This window comes from Nycticebus coucang, chromosome 14 (assembly GCF_027406575.1).
Source record: "Nycticebus coucang isolate mNycCou1 chromosome 14, mNycCou1.pri, whole genome shotgun sequence".
In the NCBI taxonomy this organism is placed as follows: domain Eukaryota; kingdom Metazoa; phylum Chordata; class Mammalia; order Primates; family Lorisidae; genus Nycticebus; species Nycticebus coucang.
The window spans coordinates 13,435,415-13,459,134 of NC_069793.1; the positions used below are offsets into that span (position 1 = coordinate 13,435,415).

Here is a 23,720-nt window from a genome sequence, read left to right on the forward strand (position 1 = left end):
GAATTCTACCAAGTTTTCAAAGAACTGTTACCAATCCTACTTAAACTATTCCAAAAAATAAAGAGGAAGGAATACTCCCAAACTCATCCTATGAGGCTTATATCACCCTGATACCAAAACCAGACAAAGACACAACAACTAAAAGAAAACTATAGGGCAATATCTCTGATGAATATAGATGCGAAATTCCTCAACAGATTGAATTTAGCAACACATTAAAAATATTATTCATCATGTTCAAGTGGGATTCATTCCAGGGATTCAAAGATTTTTCATCTTTGGCAAATCAACCAATGGAATACACCATATCAACAGAACAAGGGACAAACATCATATGATCATTTCAATTAATGCCAAAAGAGCATTGAATGAATTTCAATACCCCTTCATGCTAAAAGCTATTGTGAAACTTAGTATAGAAAAAACATACTGCAACACAATATACATCAAATATGACAGACCCATCTAGTATCATATTGAACAGGGGAAAACTCTAAGATCTGGAACAAGACAAGGATGCCCACTTTTACCACTGTTGTTCAACATACTACTGTAAGTTCTAGGTAGAGCAATCAGACAAGAAAAAGTAACAAAGTCAGATTATCCCTGGTTGCAGATAATATGATTGTATATCTGAAGAAACCTAAAAACTTCCCTAAAAAAATCTATTAGAACTAATAAATGAATTCAGTAAAGTTTCACAACAAAATCAAGACATACAAAAATCAGTAGCATTTCTAATCTGACATAGAAACCAAGAAAATAATTCCATTTATAATAGCTACAGATAAAATAAAATACCTAGGAATAAACTTAACAAAAGAAGTTAAAGAATTCTACCCCCTCCCCAAAAAAGCAAACTACAAAATATTGATGAAAGAAATTGAAAAGGAAACACAAGAAAGGAAATATATTCCATGCTCATCTACTGGAAGAATCAATATTGTGAAAATGTCTACAGCACCCAAAGCATTCTAGAGATTCAATGTGGTCACCTTCAAAATACTGATGACATTTTTCACAGAAATAGAAAAATAATCCTAAAATTTATATGGATCCACAAAAGACCCAGAATAGCTGAAGCTATCCTGATCAAAAATAATAAAACTGGAGGAATCCCCTTCCCTTAGAGAGTAATCACTAGAATATATAAGGAACTTCAATAACTCAATAGGAAAATATCAAATAATCTCATTAAGAAATGGGCAAAGCCCCTGAATGGACATTTCTTGAAAGAGAACATACAAATGTCCAACAGGTGTATGAAAAAATGCTCAGCATCATTAGTCATCAGAGAAATGAAAATCAAAACTAAAGTGAGGTATCATCTTACTTCTGTTAAAATGGCCATAATGAATGCTGGTGAGGATGTGGAAAAAGGCGAACCCCTGTACACTGTTGGTGAGAATGTAAAATAGTGCAACCCCTATGGAGAACAGTATGAGATTTCCTCAAAAAGCTAAAAATAGAACTGCATATGACCCAGAAATCCTTCTCCTGGGTGTATACCAAGGAAGGGAGATTCAATATATTGTGATATTGTCTGTTCTCCCATGTTTATTGAAGCACATTTACAATAGTCCAGATTCGAAATCAAGGTAAGTGTCCATCAGGGCGTGAATGGATAAAGAAATTGTGGTACATATACACAATTGCATCAACCTAGCCACAAAAGATTGAAATCCTGATATTTACAACAGCATAGATGGGCCTGGAGAACATTGTGTTCAGTGAAATAAATCAAGCTCCCTCAAATGCGGAAGGTAAATATTAAAAACAATTGGTGTCATGGAGACAGAGAGTAGAATGATGGTTACAAGTGGAGATCGGTATCAGGGAGGTGGGGATAAAGTGGGGGTGGTTAATGGGTGCAAACATATAGTTAAATGTAGTTATATAGTTAGATAGAATGAAAATATTTGATAGCACAACAAAGCGACTATAATAAACACTAAGTTAGAGTTTACTTTATAATAGTTGTGAGTGGAATCGTAATGTTCCTCACATAAAGAAATGATAATGCCTGAGGTTTGGGAAATCCCAATTACTCTGATTTGATTAATTCATGTTGCATACCTATATCAAAACATTATATGTTCCCTGTAAAGCTATACAACTATTATCTACCCATAATAATTAAAAGTAAAAAAAAAAATTTAAAGGGAAAACATTTTCATTTCTTCTTGTTATTTATGCTGCTTTGAGGGGGGAAGCTGAGGAGGGATCAAAGGATCTGGCTTCCCTAAGAGGCAAAAGTGAAAGTATCCTCTGTGGGCTCTCATTTTTGTTTGAACTGTTCCTGGTTTATCATTATTATATATCATCAGTTATTTTCTACACTTTTCAGGAACATACTTTGATAAGAACCTATAGAATTTTGCAAGGTAATTAATTTTTTTTTTCCCAGAAGGAAGGGTTTCCCCGCTCAGAGAGGAGGAAGGATGTAGTCCAGAGGACCGCACATTCAGAGATCAGAGTGTTGTTTCTATCTGGTCCTTATTCTGCCATCACCTCGCTAAACGATTGCAGCTCTGACTCCTTAACTGTGAGCTGTGCTGGATGGATTCCGTGTGGATGATATCAGTTTGAGGCAGCAGAAAGCAGGAGGAATCTGAGACAAGGGCAAGTTCACTTGAGAGGCTACAAGACCAAATGAGGGTGCTGACCCCTGGTCTGAAGGCAGGCGCCCAATTCCAGGCTCTGCCAAAAGGTAGGGACAGACTGGTGACCTACTTTCTGTCCTGTTGCTCTTTCCGCTCTCCTGTCTCCATCGTCAGTAGCCCCACCTGTAGGTGGTTCAGAAAAAACAGCTGGAGAGTCACGATGCTCTTCCTACCCTGAGACTTAAGGTGTCTTGTGAATGATTCTCTTACGTATTCCTATGAAGAAGAGTTTTTCATCTCTTCCCCACAGATGAAGAAGTGATGTTCAGAAAGGTGAGCTCATTTCTCCAAGCTCACAACAGGAGTGAGTAGTGGAACTGCACTTCAGAGGTGATTCTGTTCAGCTCCAAAGTCTACATTCCATCGGCTGTAACATACAATTGTGCTTCAGAATTCAACGGACCAGAATTATGTCTTTGCATTAATTTTAGGGTAAAGGTGGCAGAAAAACTGTATATATATCTCACAATAAAATTCTAAGATAATTTTGGGATCAGCATAGGTTTGTATCAATCTCTCACCCCTTCTGTACCACCCTTAATAAGATCGTGCAGCAGGAATTGATGTCATAAAAATGGAACTGGACTCGGGTGGCGCCTCTGGCTCCAAGGAGCAGGGCACCGGCCCCATGAGCCAGAGGTGGTGGGTTCAAGCCCAGCCCCGGCCAAAACCTGCAAAAAAAAAAAGAAAGAAAAAAAATGGAACCAGACTCCATAAATTTAGATTTGATCAGCTTCCTGGCACTCTATTTATAAGGGCAAGTGAGAACACATTCATTAGTCAATGAGTCCTTTAGTCCTTCAATACACATTTTTATGATTCTTACAATGTTATTGGAACTCTGCTAGTAGGAGCAATACACACATGAGCACAGCCGAGTGCTTACTGTGGAGCATTTTTCCAGTCTGATGAGAAATACAAATATTTAAGTGTCAGCACATGCCTGGGATACAATGTTGATACAAATCTAGTGCTGAGAGAGCACAGAAGAGATCTATCTGGGGCTAGTGTGGGAGGATTTCCTAGAAGAGGTGAAGCTTTCACTCATTCTTGATGGATTTCCAAAAAACAGAAGTAGGGATATATCATGCAAAGGAAAGGGCCCATACAGGGTCAGTCTCTGGTGGAAGATGATATGCTTGTGCACACTGGAAAGTGCAGGGTGGTTGGCAGAGTGTGGGGGCACGTGGAATGGAAGGAGATTTTTATTGAAACAGACAATTTCTTACCTCATTAATAAATGATTTATTGTACACTCAATGGCTCCTTGGTATTTGCTTGGTGAACAATTGACCTAAGTGTACTGACCACATTTTTGTATTCAGCATTGTGAAGCCTGAAGTTCTCTGTCATGATGGGTAGGGGCAATGTCCTTCGACCCTTTCTCTGTCTACTCTGATCTATGATCTTAGAATTGCTGGGGAATATTCTGGAAAGTATTAATGGAAGGTGATGGTTCTTGTTTGAGTGTGAGGGAGATAAAAAGGCAATGACCCTCTTCTGGGAGGCGGCCAACACTGTATTGTTCAAATTTTCCTCTGGTCTTTCTCCGTTTGAATCAAAACTAAGAGAGTGGTGGAGTGGCATAGCAGTGAGAGACATTGGTGTCATTACAACGCCTGCTTTTATAAGCTGTTATTCATCATTTGAAGGAAAATTTATAATTCTCATTACTTGCTTTGCCTTATAAATAGCTAGTGAGCATTGATTGCAATCTTCAAATATGTATGAATAAAGTTGGCCACATTGCTAAAGTGTTTACAGACTAGCAGAAGTGGTTGATTTGTGCAAATTAATGAACATGATGCATGATAAAAATGATGTGGGCTGTGAGAAAAGCAGAGATGGATTTAGGTGACACAGCATGTGTGATAGGACATATTCTTTCTGGCAGTGACAAAAACTATTTTTAAGTCCTTTGTATGTGTGCAGTGATATGAAAGCTTATTTGATTCTTACCACCGCCCATCAGGTAAATCTGTGCTAGTGTCAATCTGTTTTTAGATAAAACATAGCATGAATCAATGCTGGGTGCAAGGAAGGATTATGAAATGGTGGAAACGGGATGGAAAACACAGTGTTTTACTTTTCCACCTAAATTCAATCACATAGGTTGGAATTTCGTTTTGCAGGAACATTTAACAAAGTCTGTTTGAATGTCAGCAGTTAGCAGAAAGCAGCCCTGGAAACTTGGTTCACATGGACCTTAGTCTAATGTGGTCTCACCAACAAGCAACTCAAAGAGTCATCAAATGCATGATGTCTTCTCTTACAGCCGCTTTTACACAACATCCTTCACGATGTTTAACACCTACCTTTGTTGTTACTGTTAGTGAGGTGATCATCTGGCTCTGAAATATTAAGTATACCTGGAAAATATTTAAAGTAAAATTAGCAGTACATCATCAAAAGCAGTATCTCAATTTTCATATGTGTAGCCTTTACCTTAGCTAGAAGTTTAGAATTTTTACTTAGTTAAAATTCCAACTAAAAGTTGGGTGCCGTTAGGTACAGTGCATAACAACTGGTGACATTAATTCCTGAAAAGTATGTCTGAAGGTAAAGATCTTTGGAGAACTAGGTATCTTGGTATCTTTGCTCTACTTTCAGGAGAGAAAGGACAGACTTCAGGAATCACATCTTTAAAGCTCTTTCCCTGTGTTTCTATCTGAGCCCAAGCCTCAAGCTTAATGTAAGAATTGCGAAGAGAATGTTACTGGAGAAGGGAGTGAATCAGTGGCTGATTTCACTGTTGGTGATGGAGTTTCAATGGGAATTATTAAAATGTTACCAAGACATGAATGTGAGTATGCACACACACAGACACATTTTGGTTGGCATCCAAATTTTTTAGAGGCAATAAAGGAAATCTATCCCCTTAACCACAGTTGACTCAGAATTGCATAAAACTTGCCAAATATTGTACCGGAGAGACTTTGAGTCCAATTTGCATAGCTTGGAAGACTCAGAGGACACTATTTTCATGTGAGTTTCATTAGATTGCCAAAAACCTAGAAGAAGTCAGACCTCAAATTGTTTGTTACCAGTCCACTTTCTAATTAAATGCAAGATGATTAAATAGCCCCCTGATGTTTTTATAAGTGTCCACATAAACAGAAACATGACTTAGAAGACATTTGGATAACAGTGTATATATATTTTCTCTTTTCCTACACTCATGTGCAATTTCTGAAGTTGGAGACAGCTAGGCTGGTGTAACTTAGTAAAACTGTCCATACAAATATGGTATTTATTTTTAGACTATGTCAATTTATTGAATGGCAGGCATGTGTGATTTATATCAAGTATACTATATATTCATACAAGTGTCAAAAGCAAATCTCTCAACAGTTACTTCTCAAGAGCCTACTTTATATCCAAGGCACTGAAAATAAGGCAGTGAATGAAATAGACCCAAGTCCTGTCTGTATGGAGCTTGTGCTCTAGTGGGAGAATACAGATAATAAGTAAAGTAGGTAAATAACATGTATCAAGTGTGTTGCTGATAAACAGAACAAAAACAATTCAGCAGAGCAGTGAGATAAGAAGCATTGGGTAGGGGCTGCATTTTGTTAAAGGGTGTCAAGGTAAGAGGGGCACGTTCTTGAAATATCAAGGAGACCAGTGTTTAGCAGATGATGTCAAGATTACGTAGGACCAGCAGGCCGTCGTGAGAATTTGGTGTTTATGCTGAGTGAAATTGGAAGTTTTAAGCAGAGAATGATCATGAGCTGTTGTACAGGACCATTCTTGCAGCTGTGTAGTTTATAGTGTAGTTAATACACTGAAGAAGAACACCAGAAACCCATATATTTTGGCCAAGAAGTATAAATATTAATATTTTGAATAGCAAATTTTAATTATAATAAAAAAATCAATTTTGTAAGGTTGCAGTACAGAGGGACTGTTTCGTGTTTGGCTTTTACTTATGTTTTTTAGATTCATTCATTTTGTTGAATGTATTAATTGCTGAATGCTATTCCTTTGAAGAGCCATGTGGATCATTACAAAAGTTTTGAGATACATAAAACTCAAGAAATGTAAAATCCACACATACAGAAGCAAATGAAGCCCTGCCAGGAAAACTGGTAAGCAGAGCAAATTGAAACTTGCAGAGGTGAATCAGAAAGGAGGCTGTTGACTTTGCTTCTTGGAAGTGAAATAATGGACCATAACTCGGACTGTCTCAAAACTTTTGTAGTAACCTGCATATATTTATTTGTCCCATTGTCTGTTGATGGACATTTGAGATGTTTCTAGTTTCTGGCTATTATGAGTAAATGTGTTACAATCACTTTTGTTCAAGTCTTCTTTGTGGGCACAAGTTTTTATTTCTTTTGCGTAAATACCTAGAATTGTAAGGGCAATTCTGTTTCTCTATGAGAAACTACCAAATGGCTTTCCAAAGTGATTGTACCATTTGGCAATCTAAGCAGCAGTGTCCCAGTTGCTCCATTTCCCTCCAACATTGTATATTGCCAGTGTCATAATTTTGATTATTCTGATAGGTATGTGGTGATACACGTATTTTATTATAGTATTAACTGGCATTTTCCTGACAACCAGTGATGTTGAGCATCTTTTCACATATATAAGGACTATTTATATAATTTATTTTGTTTTCGTGTTTATTCAAATTTGTTGCCTTTTGGCTCAGTGCCCGTAGCACAGTGGTTATGGCACCAACGACATACATCACATTTGTTTCTTATGTGCAGTTCTAGAAATTCTTTTTTCTTATTTGCAGTTTTAGAAATTCTTCATATATTTTTGCTATAAGTCCTTTATTAGAAATATGTATTGCAACTACTTTTGTCTGGTCTATGGCTTGTTTTCCCCATGTAGTTTGAGATGCAAAAATTTTAATTATTTATGTTGTCATTAAAACTCTTACTTCTTTATTCATCAATTTTTCCCGCTAATCTGACATAGTATTTCTTTACTTTGTGCTGCCTCTCTGCTCTATGATAAGATTGCACAAGTATCCTGCTTTTCTGGGAAGGAGACTCATACAACTTGCCAAATCTTAATGTTTTCATTTTTCATATTAATTGATTCTACTTTACACTGGCCATATCCTATTAGGGGAGTTATCTTACCTTATTGCCATGTTTATGTTAGGTGTTTCTTGGAATTGCTGATTTTATCCATAGGATATAGATTTTATTAAGCTTATAGATTGTTTTCTCATTTTTTTCTGCTTTGTTCCTTTCTTAGATTTTTCTGTCTCTTCAAGGCTGAAGAACAAAAAGTTTAAATTTTGAAGTTCAACATTTTCTATTACTTTTTAATAACTTATTCAAAAAATTTTGGTGTACCCCAAGATTGCCAACATTTTTTCCATTTTAAAAAGAAGTTTAATAGTTTGAACTTTCCTGCTTACATCATTGATGCATTTCTTTTTTTTTTTTTATTGTTGGGGATTCATTGAGGGTACAATAAGCCAGGTTACACTGATTGCAATTGTTAGGTAAAGTCCCTCTTGCAATCATGTCTTGCCCCCATAAAGTGTGACACACACCAAGGCCCCACCCCCCTCCCTCCTTCCCTTTTTCTGCTTCCCCCCCATAACCATAATTGTCATTAATTGTCCTCATATCAAAATTGAGTACCTAGGATTCATGCTTCTCCATTCGTGTGATGCTTTACTAAGAATAATGTCTTCCACTTCCATCCAGGTTAATACGAAGGATGTAAAGTCTCCATTTTTTTTAATGGCTGAATAGTATTCCATAGTATACATATACCACAGCTTGTTAATCCATTCCTGGGTTGGTGGGCATTTAGGCTGTTTCCACATTTTGGCGATTGTAAATTGAGCTGCAATAAACAGTCTAGTACAAGTGTCCTTATGATAAAAGGGTTTTTTTTCCTTCTGGGTAAATGCCCAGTAATGGGATTGCAGGATCAAATGGGAGGTCTAGCTTGAGTGCTTTGAGGTTTCTCCATACTTCCTTCCAGAAAGGTTGTACTAGTTTGCAGTCCCACCAGCAGTTTAAAAGTGTTCCCTTCTCTCCACATCCACGCCAGCATCTGCAGTTTTGAGATTTTGTGATGTGGGCCATTCTCACTGGGGTTAGATGATATCTCATAGTTGTTTTGATTTGCATTTCTCTAATATATAGAGATGATGAACATTTTTTCATGTGTTTGTTAGCCATTCGTGTGTCATCTTTAGAGAAAGTTCTATTCATGTCTCTTGCCCATTGATATAAGGGATTGTTGGCTTTTTTCATGTGGACTAATTTGAGTTCTCTATAGATCCTAGTTATCAAGCTTTTGTCTGATTGAAAATATGCAAATATCCTTTCCCATTGTGTAGGTTGTCTCTCTGCTCTGGTTATTGTCTCCTTAGCTGTACAGAAGCTTTTCAGTTTAATGATGTCCCATTTGTTGATTTTTGTTGTTGTTGCAATTGCCATGGCAGTCTTCTTCATGAAGTCTTTCCCCAGGCCAATATCTTCCAGTGTTTTTCCTATGCTTTCTTGGAGGATTTTTATTGTTTCATGCCTTAAATTTAAGTCCTTTATCCATCTTGAATCAATTTTTGTGAGTGGGGAAAGGTGTGGGTCCAGTTTCAGTCTTTTACATGTAGACAGCCAGTTCTCCCAACACCATTTATTGAATAGGGAGTCTTTCCCCCAAGGTAAGTTTTTGTTTGGTTTATCAAAGATTAGGTGGTTGTAAAATGTTAGTTTCATTTCTTGGTTTTCAATTCGATTCCAAGTGTCTATGTCTCTGTTTTTGTGCCAGTACCATGCTGTCTTGAGCACTATGGCTTTGTAGTACAGACTAAAATCTGGTATGCTGATGCCCCCAGCTTTATTTTTGTTACAGAGAACTGCCTTAGCTATATGGGGGTTTTTCCGGTTCCATACAAAACGCAGAATCATTTTTTCCAAATCTTGAAAGTACGATGTTGGTATTTTGATAGGAATGGCATTGAATAGGTAGATTGCTTTGGGAAGTATAGACATTTTAACAATGCTGATTCTTCCCATCCATAAGCATGGTATGTTCTTCCATTTGTTAATATCCTCTGCTATTTCCTTTCTGAGGATTTCGTAGTTTTCTTTATAGAGGTCCTTCACCTCCTTCGTTAGGTATATTCCTAGGTATTTCATTTTCTTTGAAACTATGATGAAGGGAGTTGTGTCCTTAATTAGCTTCTCATCTTGACTGTTATTGGTGTACACAAAGGCTACTGACTTGTGGACATTGATTTTATATCCTGAAACATTACTGTATTTTTTGATGACTTCTAGGAGTCTTGTGGTTGAGTCTTTGGGGTTCTCTAAGTATAAGATCATGTCATCAACAAAGAGGGAGAGTTTGACCTCCTCTGCTCCCATTTTGATTACCTTTATTTCCTTGTCTTGCCTAATTGTATTGGCTAGAACTTCCAGCACTACGTTGAATAGTAAAGGTGACAGAGGACAACCTTGTCTGGTTCCAGTTCTAAGAGGAAAAGCTTTCAGTTTTACTCCATTCAGTAAAATATTGGCTGTGGGTTTTTCATAGATAGCTTCAATCAGTTTTAGAAATGTGCCACCTATGCCTATACTCTTCAGTGTTCTAATTAGAAAAGGATGCTGGATTTTATCAAATGCTTTTTCTGCATCTATTGAGAGGATCATGTGATCTTTTTTTTGCCTCTGTTAATATGGTGGATAACGTTTATAGACTTGCGTATGTTAAACCAGCCTTGCATCCCTGGGATGAAGCCTACTTGATCATGATGAATGACTTTTTTGATGATAAGCTGTAATCTATTGGCTAGGATTTTGTTGAGAATTTTTGCATCTATATTCATGAGTGAGATTGGTCTGAAATTCTCCTTTTTGTTTGGGTCTTTTCCTGGTTTTGGTATCAGGGTGATGTTTGGTTCATAGAATGTGTTGGGGAAGATTCCTTCTTCCTCAACTTTTTGGAATAAGTTCTGCAGTACAGGAATAAGCTCTTCCTTGAAGGTTTGATAGAATTCTGAAGTGAAGCCATCTGGACCAGGGCATTTTTTGGTTGGAAGATTTTTTATTGTTTCTTTGATCTCAGTGCTTGAAATTGGTCTGTTCAGGAGCTCTATTTCTTCCTGGCTGAGTCTAGGGAGAGGGTGTGATTCCAAATATTGATCCATTTCTTTCACATTGTCAAATTTCTGGGCATAGAGTTTCTAGTAGTATTCAGAGATGATCTCTTGTATCTCTGTGGGATCAGTTGTTATTTCCCCTTTATCATTTCTGATTGAGGTTACTAGAGATTTTACTTTTCTATTTCTCGTTAGTCTGGCCAATGGTTTATCTATTTTATTTATTTTTTCAAAAAACCAACCCCTTGTTTCATTAATTTTCTGAATGATTCTTTTGTTTTCAATTTCATTGATCTCTGATTTGATTTTGGAGATTTCTTTTCTTCTACTGAGTTTAGGCTTAGATTGTTCTTCTTTTTCCAATTCCATAAGATCTCTTGTGAGATTGTTGATGTGCTCTCTTTCTGTTTTTCAAATGTAGGCATCTAAAGCAATGAATTTTCCTTTCAAAACTGCTTTTGCAGTATCCCACAGGTTTTGGTAGCTTGTGTCTTCATTGTTGTTATGCTCAAGGAAGTTAATGATTTCCTTTTTTATTTCTTCCTGCACCCATCTGTTATTCAACAGAAGATTGTTTAATTTCCATGCCTGTGGGTGGGGTCGAGCATTTTTGTTAGAGTTGAGTTCCACATTTAGTGCCTTATGGTCTGAGAAGATACAAGGTAAAATTTCAATTCTTTTGATTCTGTTGATATTTGTTTTGTGTCCCAGGATACGATTAATTTTGGAGAATATTCCATGGGGTGATGAGAAGAATGTATATTCTTTATCTTTGGGGTGGAGTGTTCTATATGCGTCTATCAAGCACAGTTGTTCTAGGGTCTCATTTAAATCTCTTATAACCTTGTTTAATTTCTGTTTAGAGGATCTGTCCAGATCTGTAAGAGGAGTGTTAAGGTTATTATGGTATTATCAGATATCATATTGCTCAGACTGAGTAAGGTCTGTTTCAAGAATCTGGGAGCATTTAAATTGGGTGCATAAATATTTAGAATTGAAATGTCTTCTTGTTGTATTTTTCCCTTGACCAATATAAAGTGACCATCTTTGTCTTTTTTGACTTTACTTGCTTTAAATCCACATGTATCTGAAAATAAGATTGCAACTCCTCTTTTCTTCTGAATTCCATTTGCCTGAAAAATTGTCTTCCAACCCTTGACTCAGAGCTTTAATTTGTCTTTTGAAGCCAGGTGTGTTTCTTGCACACAGCAAATGGATGGCTTGTGTTTTTTAGTCCAGTCAGCCAATGTATGTCTCTTCAGTGGGGAATTCAAGCCATTAACATTTAGTAAGATAATTGATAAGTGTGGTAGTATTCTTTTCGTCTTATTTTGTGAGAGTCCATTGCTTAGTTTTATCTTTTGCATCGGTGTGGAGGTTAGGTTCTGTCCTTTAATTTCTGAGTTCTTACTTTGCTGCTGATCCATTGTGGTGGTCAGTGTGCAGAACAGGTTGAAGTATTTCCTGTAGAGCTGGTCTTGTTGTGGCGAATTTCCTCAATGTTTGTATATCCGTAAATGATTTGATTTCTCCGTCAATTTTGAAGCTTAGCTTAGCAGGGTACAGAATTCTGGGCTGGAAATTGTTCTGTTTAAGTAGATTAAAGGTAGATGACCACTGTCTTCTTGCTTGGAAAGTTTCATTAGAGAAGTCTGCGGTCACTCTGATGGATTTGCCCCTGTAGGTCAACTGGCGCTTACTCCTGGCAGCTTGCAGAATCTTTTCTTTTGTCTTGACTTTGGACAGGTTCATCACAATGTGTCTTGGAGAAGCTCGGTTAGAGTTGAGGCCACCTGGGGTCCGATATCCCTCTGAAAGCAGTGTGTCAGAATCTTTGGTGATATTTGGGAAATTTTCTTTTATAATATTCTCTAGTATGGCTTCCATTCCTCTGGGGCATTCTTCTTCCCCTTCTGGAATTCCTATAACTCGTATGTTGGAACGCTTCATAAAGTCCCATAATTCTGACAGTGAACGTTCTGCTTTCTCTCTCTTCTTTTCTGCCTCTTTTACTATCTGAGTTATCTCAAAAACTTTGTCTTCTACCTCTGAAATTCTTTCTTCTGCATGGTCTAACCTGTTGCTGATACTTTCCATTGCATCTTTAAGTTCCCTAATTGACTGTTTCAGTTCCTTCAGCTCTGCTATATCCTTTTTATATTCTTCATATCGTTCATCTCTTATTTGATTCTGTTTTTGAATTTCCTTTTGGTTATTTTCCACTTTATTAGCAGTTTCCTTCATTGTTTCCATCATTTCTTTCATTGTTTTCAACATGTGTATTCTAAATTCCCTTTCTGTCATTCCTAACATTTCTTTGTAGGTGGAATCCTCTGCAGTAGCTACCTCATGGTCCCTTGGCGGGGTTGTTCTAGACTGGTTCTTCATGTTGCCTGGAGTTTTCTGCTGATTCTTCCTCATGGGTGATTTATTTTATCTGTTTCCTTGCCCTAATTTTCCTTTCACTTCCTTTGCTCTTTAAGTTCTCGTGCCTGTGGACTAAGGGTTACAGGACCAGAAGGGTGAGAAGGTTGAAGAGCAAAAAAGGGATGAAAGAAAGGAGGGCTGAGTGTTAAGAAAAAAAAAGAAAAATAGAGAAAGGAGAGGGGGTGGTTAAAAGGAATATTGACAAAAAGAAGAGAGGCATAGAAAGAGGGAGAAAGAGCAATATAGGTGTACAGTAGGGTACTTTGATACAACCTTAAAAAAATACCACCTTCTGGGGTTTCCCAGTTGGGTGGTTCCCTTGAGGTCAGCAGCTCTTTGCTAACCTGATCAGACACAGTACCCCACCTCCACCAAGTAGAGAGGAAAGACAAAAATGCTATAAATCAAACTAAAACAAGCAAACAGAAAAGTTTACAGGATAAAATTGGATGTAAAACCAAATAATAGCGGTAGAAACACTAATAAAAATGAAGTTCTAATTATTGAAATAGGCAGCAATGGGAAATTATAATTAAACTAGAAAAATTGAGAAAGAAAAAGGATCTGTATGGAAAAGGTTGAACTCAAAAAACAAAACAACATCAACAATATCAAAATAAACAAAAAAAACCCAACCAAACCAAAAAAAAAAACAAAAAAAAACACACAACCAAAAACAAAGCAGTATGTGTATGTTATTGAATATTGTCTGGGCAACATGTGGTCTTCTGGGGTATGAGATGTTAATCACAGTTCTGATACGACTGGAGGCTGCTAGTTTCTCAAACCCCAGCAGGTAGACACCCTAAATCTCTCTTCAGCCCACTTAAAAGGCACTTTGAACTTGTTCACTTGCTGAGCAGAAGCTTTCCCAGGGAAGTGCTTGTCACTGGAATCACTGCTGAAGTGGCTATCCACTTACCCTGTGTGCCAAAACTGGTCTCCCTCTGCCCCCGAGGGTTAGGGCTGCAAGGCGATCAGACCCCACCCTTAGGCTACTTGGTCGCTGGGTTATCAGGTCCCACCCAATTCTAGCTCTGCGACCCTGAGGGCGGAGCTTGCCGGGGCAGATCGCTCACAATGGCTGCCTGTGACCCAGAGCCAAACACTATTAGCTCCATCTGGCTCAGCGGCTCAGACTGGGGCCCTAGACAAAGGCCAAAGTTCTCTGCACTCCCGCTCAGGCTCTCCCCAAGGCAGTTCAGCTGAGTGCCAAGTCCAAAGACACCAAAACAGTTCACAGGTAAGGCCTTTCTGGTTTGCAGTCTTGCTGCTACTGAACTGACAGTTGCAGGCGGGTTTAGACGGATTGAACACACGCGACCACTTGCCGGTTTTCCACTGTTTTAGTCCTCCTCTTGGGGTCCAGAAGTCTCTTGCTGACTCCCTGTATCCTCTCAGGGGTGATGATAGGCAGATTCCACCAGCCAGAGATGCCTGGAGTCCTATCTCCCCAGACTCATGGTGCCCAGATGCAAGGAAGCTGTTACTCGGCTGCCATCTTTCTCTGCCTATCATTGATGTATTTCAAGTTAATTTTTTTCCGAGTGGTGAGAGGTTAAGTGTGAAGGTTTATTTTTTCCCGCGTGCACACAATTCTTGCAGCACAATTTATTGAAAAGATGATTATGCCTCCTCTCTCCTATTGATTTACCTTGGCACCTGTATTTAAATTCAGTTTCCATAAGGAAGTGTGTGTATTTCTGTGTATTCATCTCCAATGATCTATGTCAAACTTTATGCTTATTTTACATGGCACTGATCATGGTAGGAGTCTGATAAGTCTTGAGTGCAGATGGTATAAGTTCTACAACTTTGACTTCTTTTACAAAGTTGTTTTGAGTATTCTAGGTCCCTTTTCATAAAAAGTTTACAATCAGTTTAACAAACAAAGCAGGCCTGCTGATATTTTGACTTGGATTGCATTTATCTACAGATTAGTCTGAAGGAGAATTGATCTCTTAATATTGAGCCTCTCAATCTGTGAATACAATATATATGTATTCAGAACTTTCTTTTCTTTAATTCATTCATTCCTTCCTTCCTTCCTCCCTTCCTCTGTCCCTCCTTACTTACGTTTTTAGAGTCATTCATTTTGTTGAATGTATTCATTGCTGAATGCTATTCCTTTGAACAACATTCATTTTGTTGAATGTATTCATTGCTGAATGCTATTCCTTTGAACAACCATTATGAAAATCATTATAAAAGTTTTGAGATACACAAAACTCAAGAAATGTAAAATTCACACATACAGAAATAAATGAAGCCCTGCCAGGAAAACTGGTAAGCTGAGCAAGTTGAAACTTGCACAGGTGAATCAGAAAGGATGCTGTCGACTGCCTCCCTCCCTCCCTCCTTCCTTTCCTTTCCTCTCTCCCTCCCTCCGTCCCTTCCTTTCTTTCTTTCTTCTTTCAGATAGGGTCTCGCTCTGTTGCTTGGGCTAGAGTTCTATGGTGTCTTCATAGCTCACTGCAGCCTGAAACTTCCTGGTTCAAGTAATCCTCCTGCCCCAGCCTCTCAATTAGCTGGAATTCCAGGTGCATACCACAATATCTGATTAATTTTTCTATTTTTTCTAAATACAGACAGTTGTGATGTTGCACAGGCCGGTCTTGACCTCAAGCAATTCTACCTCTTTAGCCTCTCCAAGTGCTGGAATTACAGGCATGAGCCAGTACACCTGGCAGAGATTGGTACATCTATCTACATGTACCCCTCTCTCTACACACATATACAAGCACACATGTGAATGTGTGTATATGTACACATATTATATATGTGATATATTAGATATATTAGGTGCAATGGTCTAGTTTATAGACAGGTTCCCGATTCTGAGTTCGTATTTCATCAAACATAACAATATGGTGTAGAAATTGTTCACCTTTATGTCATGACAGCAAAGAAAGGCAAACTTTGAGAGGACTTCTCTTCTGACACTTGTTTAATTTATGCAGAACCCATCTATCTAGCTTCATCACCTTCCCTTTTTGTTTGAAATGGCCGAATTTTGTTGGAATAGTAACATTAAATCTTGCTGCTAATTCCTACGTAGTTGAGGTAGATTTGCTTCCCATATAGCTCCCAGATCCTTATCATCCACTTTCTCAGGTTAGGGCTTGTTTTCAAGATTAAAATTACCAGAGGGGAACTTCTCAAACCATTGGTGTACTGTGCATCCATTAGCCATATCATTTCTGAACACTTTGTTGATATTTTGATATGCCGGTGCTGCGTCAGTTCCATGATGGAACTCAAATCCTAAAATAACACAAATTTTTACTCATCCATGGTTTCACCAAAATTGGTCTACACGTTTTTGAAAGATAACCACAAACTAAAACTTGTGCTTGAAAGACTGAGGATGTACCTTCTCAATAAAAATAAAACGAAGTGAAAGGTCAGAGACATTAATTGTCACACTTACTACTTAAAAGAAATCGGACATTTCACACTTAATAATCTAGTAGATTCATCACCCTGGTATGATTTCTCAGGGCACTTGGATGCTGTTTCTTCCACCATGTGCACCTTTGAAGGAAATACCAGTGTTACTGAGACAAGGGCATCAGACAAAGATTTCTCTCTTATTCAGAAATTAAACACATATCATATGTGTTTTTGTCAGGTACCATGTTCTTCACGAATTGCTTATTGCCTGGGGAAATGACTTGATTCTACTTGCCTCACCTATCTCATTAGTGGTTTGCACTAGATCACTCATTTTCTTTCTGTACTTGGTGGGCCCACAGGTTCTGTTAAAGCCCACCTCTAGAAGTTGCTGAGAAAGAGAACTTTAAGAAAGACTTCTTGGAAGGAGTTCTGGGTTGCTCAAACCTTCGTGAAGCAGAGCAACTCTGATTTTGTTCACTTTCCACTTTGATTCTATGGCTTAAATGTCATTGGAATATTATATATTAGCACCCAGTAACAACACGATGGGAATTAATTTGAAAAGCATGTTATAGTTTTAAAAACTACTGCATGCTTGATTACAGTAAAATTTTCTAATATCCTCTGAAATTAAAGAGGAAGGAATTATTAATGTTTATAAAGTAACTGGCACATAGTGGGCATTCAATTAACTTGGTTCCTTTCCCTTTTTTTCTAAAATAATATCTTCCCTGATTACCACAGAACGTGATTTATGCAGACATTTGGAAAATATAAAATTCTATTCTGTAAAAGATCAGCCTCTCCTTGAACCAACTTTCTTATTTTTGTTTCAATGAACATGTGTGAATTGACCAAGTGGAACAGAGACTTCAGCACGGGTGAGTTGGTCTGGAGATAAGGCTGTCTTCTGAGTGAAGGAGCAAGGAGCTGTGAGCAAGTGTGCAGATGGAGCTGTCTTTGAAACCTTCACAGTTTTTAAGGGAATTTGGGGTTAAATTATGTTAAAGTATAAAATTAAGTTATATTAATGATTGGTTAGAAGTAACACTAACCAGAGATAGAATATGTGAAATAAACATACTTATATTCTGTGTATATGCACATTTAGGAACAAAGGGATAGATAATAGCAAATATTCATTGAACATAAGATAATGCCAGGAGCATTACAACTGTCATCCTCCCAATGTGGGTCCTATTTCATTCTTGTGACAATCTTATAAGTAGGTGAAAGCGAGGTAAGTGGTAGTATGAGAGTAACAGATACCACCAAAATAACACTTAGGTTATTATTGATTTTTGATTTTTTTATTTCAGAATATTATGGGGTACATGCATTTTGGTTACATAATTTGTTTTTGTACAGGTTGACTCAAAGTCATAATTGTGTCCTTCACTCAGATAGTGTGCACTGTATATATTAAGTGTGAATTTACCCACTTCCTCCTGCCTTTCCAGCTGTTTGATTTCCGTGGAGTTTTACTTTTGTATGTGCACATAAGTATTTATTGATTAATCCCCATTTAGTATTGAGTACATGTGGTGTTTGTTTCTCCATTCTTGAGATACTTCACTTAGAAGAATGGTCTCTGATTCCATCCAGGTTGTCACCACAGATACTAGATCGCCTCCTTCTTTTGCATGAAGCTTATTGATTTCAATCTTAGACCCCATACTTCTCCCCAGTCCAGTAGCCTGATAGCTCACATTATTCAATTTCATCTCTTCCTTTGGTTCTTACATTCCCACTAATAGAGTTGATGGATATAGGAAGAGAAAGAGCTAGCTGTCTCTTATTAGACTTGCACTTGGATAAAATTTAATCAATCCCAGTTTCAGTCTGGTTACTTATCCCACTTTACTGATCTCAGAAGGCCCAAGCCTCTTCTGCAGTCTCCGCATGGCTGACTTCATCTCTTGGTTTCTCAAGGTGTAAATCATAGGGTTCAGCATGGGGGTGATGACTGTGTTATTAATAGATATGGCTGTGTCCATGGGCAGAGTAGTGAAGGGCCGGCAGTAGATGTAAACACAAGGTGCAAAGTGCAGAGTCACCACCAGGATGTGGGAGGTGCAGGTGGAGAGGGCCCTATTCCTCCCCTCCCCAGAGTGGGATTTCAGCAACACCAGAATGACAGTGTAGGAGCCCAGGAGCAGGAGGAACCACAGCAGGGTCACCAGGCCATTGTTAGAGATCATGAGAAGCTCCAAAGCAAAGGTGTCAGTGCAAGCCAGTTTTACCACCTGGGGCACATCACAGTAAAAGGCATCCAGAATGTTAGGCCCACAGAAGGGGAGTGGAAGCATCAGAATTACTTGGACAATTGAATGCAAACCGCCACCCACCCAGGAAGCCATCACCAAGGCCACCCACACCTCCTTCCTCATAAGTGTCACATAGTGTAGGGGTTTGGCAATTGCAAGGTATCTGTCATAGGCCATTACAGAGAGGAAAAAAATATCTGCCCCACCAGCAAAGTGGAAGAAAAAGATCTGTGCCATGCATCCATTGTAGGAGATGGTTTTCCTCTCTGACCAAAGGTCCATCAGGAACTTAGGGACAGTGATAGATGAAAAAACAATATCCAGAACTGATTTGTTCCGCAGGAGAAAGTACATGGGAGTGTGGAGGCGGGACTCACAGGTGATAGTGACCACAATAAGGGCATTTCCCAGGATGGTTGTTATATACACAGCAAGGAAGACCACAAACAAGAGGAACTCCAGCTCCCGAAAGTGAGTAAGTTCCAAGAAGACAAACTCCCTCACATTGGTGTAGTTGATCTGGTTCATGATGAGAATGAACTTCTTCCAGGTCTAACTTAAAAGAACACATGTTAGGGTTAGGATTATGGTGTCATGAGGTGTTACCATCATTCATCATAGATTGCTATAAGGTTCTCTGAAGCACCCAGATCTGGCTATTCAGAAAATAGTTGATAATGGCTACTCAGAAAAAGTAGGCAAGAGTCTGCCCTCATGGTCTGGAATTTTTTTTATCCTGATGGTTTTTCTTTCCTATTGTTAATACCCTGGGTTGACAGGAATTACATACCATCTCACTCTTGTGTCCTCAGTCTGGTAAATGGATTGTAGTCGTATACATGTGGTTTATCTTCTTTCCTTTAACTTCATATGCATGCTATGCTTTATACTTTACTGAGGGCTTTCAGCTATACTGCCTCATCTTGATTTAATTCTCATGTTGTCTCTATAGGGTCTTTATTGCTTTCACCCAATCTTGACAAAACCTTGTGAAAGGGTCTTTAGAATGGTTATGATTATCTCTATTTTATATATGATGAAACTAAAACTTAGAGTAATTAATGACTCTCCCACATCTGCATAGTTTCAAAGTTAGTGAATTGCAATCAAGGATTCAAATTCAGATCATTTTTTAGACTTGGCAAAGACTCTTTCCTTGACTGTATTTTGGTAAAATTCCCCTGAGCCTTCTCTTGTAGGTCTCAACCTTGGATATACAACCTTTGACAAACCTGTTTTTGCTGAGCCCAATTTTTTTTTTTTTTTAGACAGAGCGTCAAAGTTGTCACCCTGGGTAGAGTATTGTGGGATCACAGCTCACAGCAACCACCAACTCCTGGGCTTAAGCAATTCTCTTGCCTCAGCCTTCCAAGTAGCTAGGACTAGAGCGCCTGTCACAATGCCCAGCTATTTTTTGGTTGTGGTTGTCATAGTTGTTTGGCAGGCCAGAGCTGGATTTGAACCTGCCAGCTCTGGTGTATGTAGCTGGTGCCTTAGACACTTGAGCTATAGGTGCCGAGCCTGCTGAACCCAATTTTAACAAGAATCCTGCTATGTAAGTTTAGTGAGAATTCCCCACCCTTGATAGCTCATCAATTCCTCATCCCTTGCCCTTCATTTCTAAGCCCTTGGCCAGTCTTTAGCAGGAATTCTTTAAGCCAATTTAGCAATAATCACCCTACCCTTGATATTTCCTTTTAATAATTTTCCATCTGCTGACTCTCTCACTCTGCTCACTGGCTACACATCCCCACTTGTCTTTGTTGTATTTGGAGTTCAGCTTAATCTCTTTTTCTTATTACAAATAGTCTTGATCTCTATATAAATAGTTTTCAGTGAAACATACCTTGCTCTCTTTAATAATTTTCTGATCTACAATAATTTTTCTTTAACAGTCTATAGAGATTTTTCTACTGTACAACTCTGCCAGATCAGAGTCTGAGGATTACTTGGCTTTATCAGAATTTTAGTGGGTGATAAGGCTGACTATTTTATTCTCATTGCATCCCTTCAAGGAAGAGAAGAGACAGGTCTGCAGATAGGCATTCCTCTCTGGCACTGTGGGAAACTGGACCTCACTATGGGCACACAGGGCTGTTCATAGAATACAGAGCTACAATCATCATTCAGGGCATATTAAAGTGTCACAACAAAGTTGATTGTTAACCTTCACAGGACTTCAGAGGTGACTTAGCCCATAACTCTTACTTTAGGGCTGAAGAGAGAAAGAAATTTATTTTTCCAGGATCAGAATTGGCAAAATTCTGATCCTGGAAAAATTTTAACCAGGTTTATTGACTCAAATTCCAGTGATTTTCTTTTATTTCTGTTATGATAGCAACATAGCTTTTTTCAAATCGAAAATTTAGCCATCAGAGGACAAAACTGAGAATAGTCTTAAATAGGAATATTGGTATGTCCTGAAGATAAGCTCAAGAGGGCTGACTAGGCACAGGTTCCATGAAGAGGAACCAGAACAGGAAGTAGATACCTACATTTCTGGGAAAAAGTGCAAGGATATACCAGAGAAGTGACAGGAAGCACCAAAAGTAAGTAAGGAGAAAGTTCAAAGCAGTTTGCCCAAGTAGCAACTTGCTGAGATTCATGAAAAGCTCTTGGACAAGGGGAAACATCAAGAAAAAATTTTCAGGGCTTCACACTCTGAAGAGGTGCTTTTACAGTCTTGGGTAAGGGAGAACTCGTATGGGCCTCAGGCCTAACAGAGGGAGCTGCCTAGAGATCTCACAGAGACATCGCTCTAGAAAGGGAATCATAGAATCCCACAGGCATTCAACTCCAGAGCACCTGCAACTGGGAAGGCTGCTGAGGAGCCAAGACAAAGACGCAGCTGCTGCTGTGCCACTCTAAGGAGGGAGGTGAGATATGTGAGGCTCCCACACAGCCCCAGAAGGTCCCCAGTACCCTGTGGCATCTAAAGCAAAGCCAACATATCTTACTCAACAGTACTTCTATTAAGACTGAGGCATAAGTGGATCACATTCGCCACAGTTTCTTGTCCATGTTGTCCACCTAGAAGGGGCCCCACCCTCTCTGATTGCAGGCCTAAAGGTGCTATTTTGACAGGTTGATGCTGGGTTGTGCCCCACTCTCAGGGTGAGTTTAAGAGAATCAGCTACAGCCATCACCTGACTTGGGAGGGACAAGGAAGACCAAGCTCTCCTAAGCACACCTAGGACCATAGCCACTACCCTGCTCTGGGTGACCATGGATCTATGACTACTCCACCCAACCCACTATAGCACCAGCAATCCTGGCATGCACACTTTTTGTCCCTGTATGTTGCTCCACCACTGCTATTGCTATCACTCACATCATACCAGCTGTCCAGAAGCCTGAGAACCTGCCCACATACTTGGCTCAATCCTTCTACTATTAGCTTCTGAGCAAGTCACCTGGATGCCTGAGAATTGGTCCTCTAGAATCCACTAACACTGGTGTCAGTGTAAGCTTCTCTAGGGCCTAAAATTGGGCACACTAGCCCATGGCTGCCACCACAGGGGCCTGAAAACTGGCTCAGTTGTCCAAGTCCCCAGGCTTCAACTAATAAACCTAAGCCACCAAGAAAATCATAGATGCTCTGAACCTATGCACTGTTGATGAAATCACATAAAATCACACTACTGCAAGCACCCAAATCAAAGCTAACATATCTTACTCAACCAACAACATACATACATCTTCAGGGATAAAATTGTCCCCTATGAAAGCAATTTAAAAAATTGGAAGAACTTACTGCTACACTAGATGTGCAAATATCAATGGAAGGACATAGGAAATGTGAAAAACAAAGGAAATATGATGCCAGCAAAGAACCAAAGTGATTGTTAATCAACAGATCCCAATAAAAAAGAATTCCTTGGATGCCAGACAAAGAAGTCAAAATATTGACTTTAAGAAAGTGCAGTGAGATGTAAGAGAAATCTGAAAACCAATACAAAGAAATATGAAAATCAATTCATGATATGAATAAAAATGTATCAAGGAGATAGATATCTTAAGAAAACAGAAATTCTGGATATGAAAAACTCATTAAAGTAAATACAAAATACATCTAAATACTTCAATAATAGACTAGATCAGGTAGAAGAACAAATCTCAGAACTTTTATGATAATTCAGTCAGACAAAAATAAGGGAAAAAGAACAACAAAGGATGAACAAAGCCTTGGAGATATCTGGGACCATATAAAGTGACCGAACTTGTGAATTATTAGCATTTATTACAGAGAAGAGAGATCAAAAAGTTTAGAAAACCTATTCAAGGAAATAACTGACAAAACTTTGGAAGTTTAGCAAGAGAGATAGACATTCAGTTAGAGGAGGCCCAGCTGAGCAACACAGCAAAACCACTACCTCTACAAAAAAGAGAAACGTTAGCCAGGTGTGGTGGCATGTGCCCATAGTCCCAGCTACACTGGAGGCTGAGACAGGATTGCTTAAGCCTAGGAGTTTGAGGTTGCTGTCAGCTATGATGATGCCACTCCACTCTAGCCCAGGCAACAGAGCAAGACCCTGTCTCAAATAAATACATACATAAATAAAAAGTGGGCAAAGGACATTAATATAAATATTATTTTTTATTTTTATTTTTTTTGCAGTTTTTGGCCGGGGTTGGGTTTGAACCCGCCACCTCTGGCATATGGGGCCGGTGCCCTACTCCTTTGAGCCACAGGCGCTGCCCTAAATATTTTTTTTTATTGTTGAAGATTCAACAATTTCTTGAGGGTATAAGAAATTAGAAAAATTTTTTAAAAAGACAATTAAATGGCCAAACAGCATATGAAGAAATGTTCAATATCACTAATCATCAGAGAAATGCAAATTAAATCCACAATAAGTTAGCATCTTAACACCAATCAGG

At 38.6% G+C, this 23,720-nt stretch overlaps 1 protein-coding gene across 1 annotated transcript; it reads right to left on the bottom strand.

The window, feature by feature from the left end:
- Window positions 1-18,349: 18,349 nt before the first annotated feature.
- Window positions 18,350-19,384, bottom strand: LOC128565491 (olfactory receptor 4D6). Its single transcript, XM_053561983.1, has one exon. It carries the CDS (start codon window positions 19,365-19,367, stop codon window positions 18,423-18,425), a length of 945 nt encoding a protein of 314 aa, XP_053417958.1. The 5' UTR covers window positions 19,368-19,384; the 3' UTR covers window positions 18,350-18,422.
- Window positions 19,385-23,720: the final 4,336 nt, after the last annotated feature.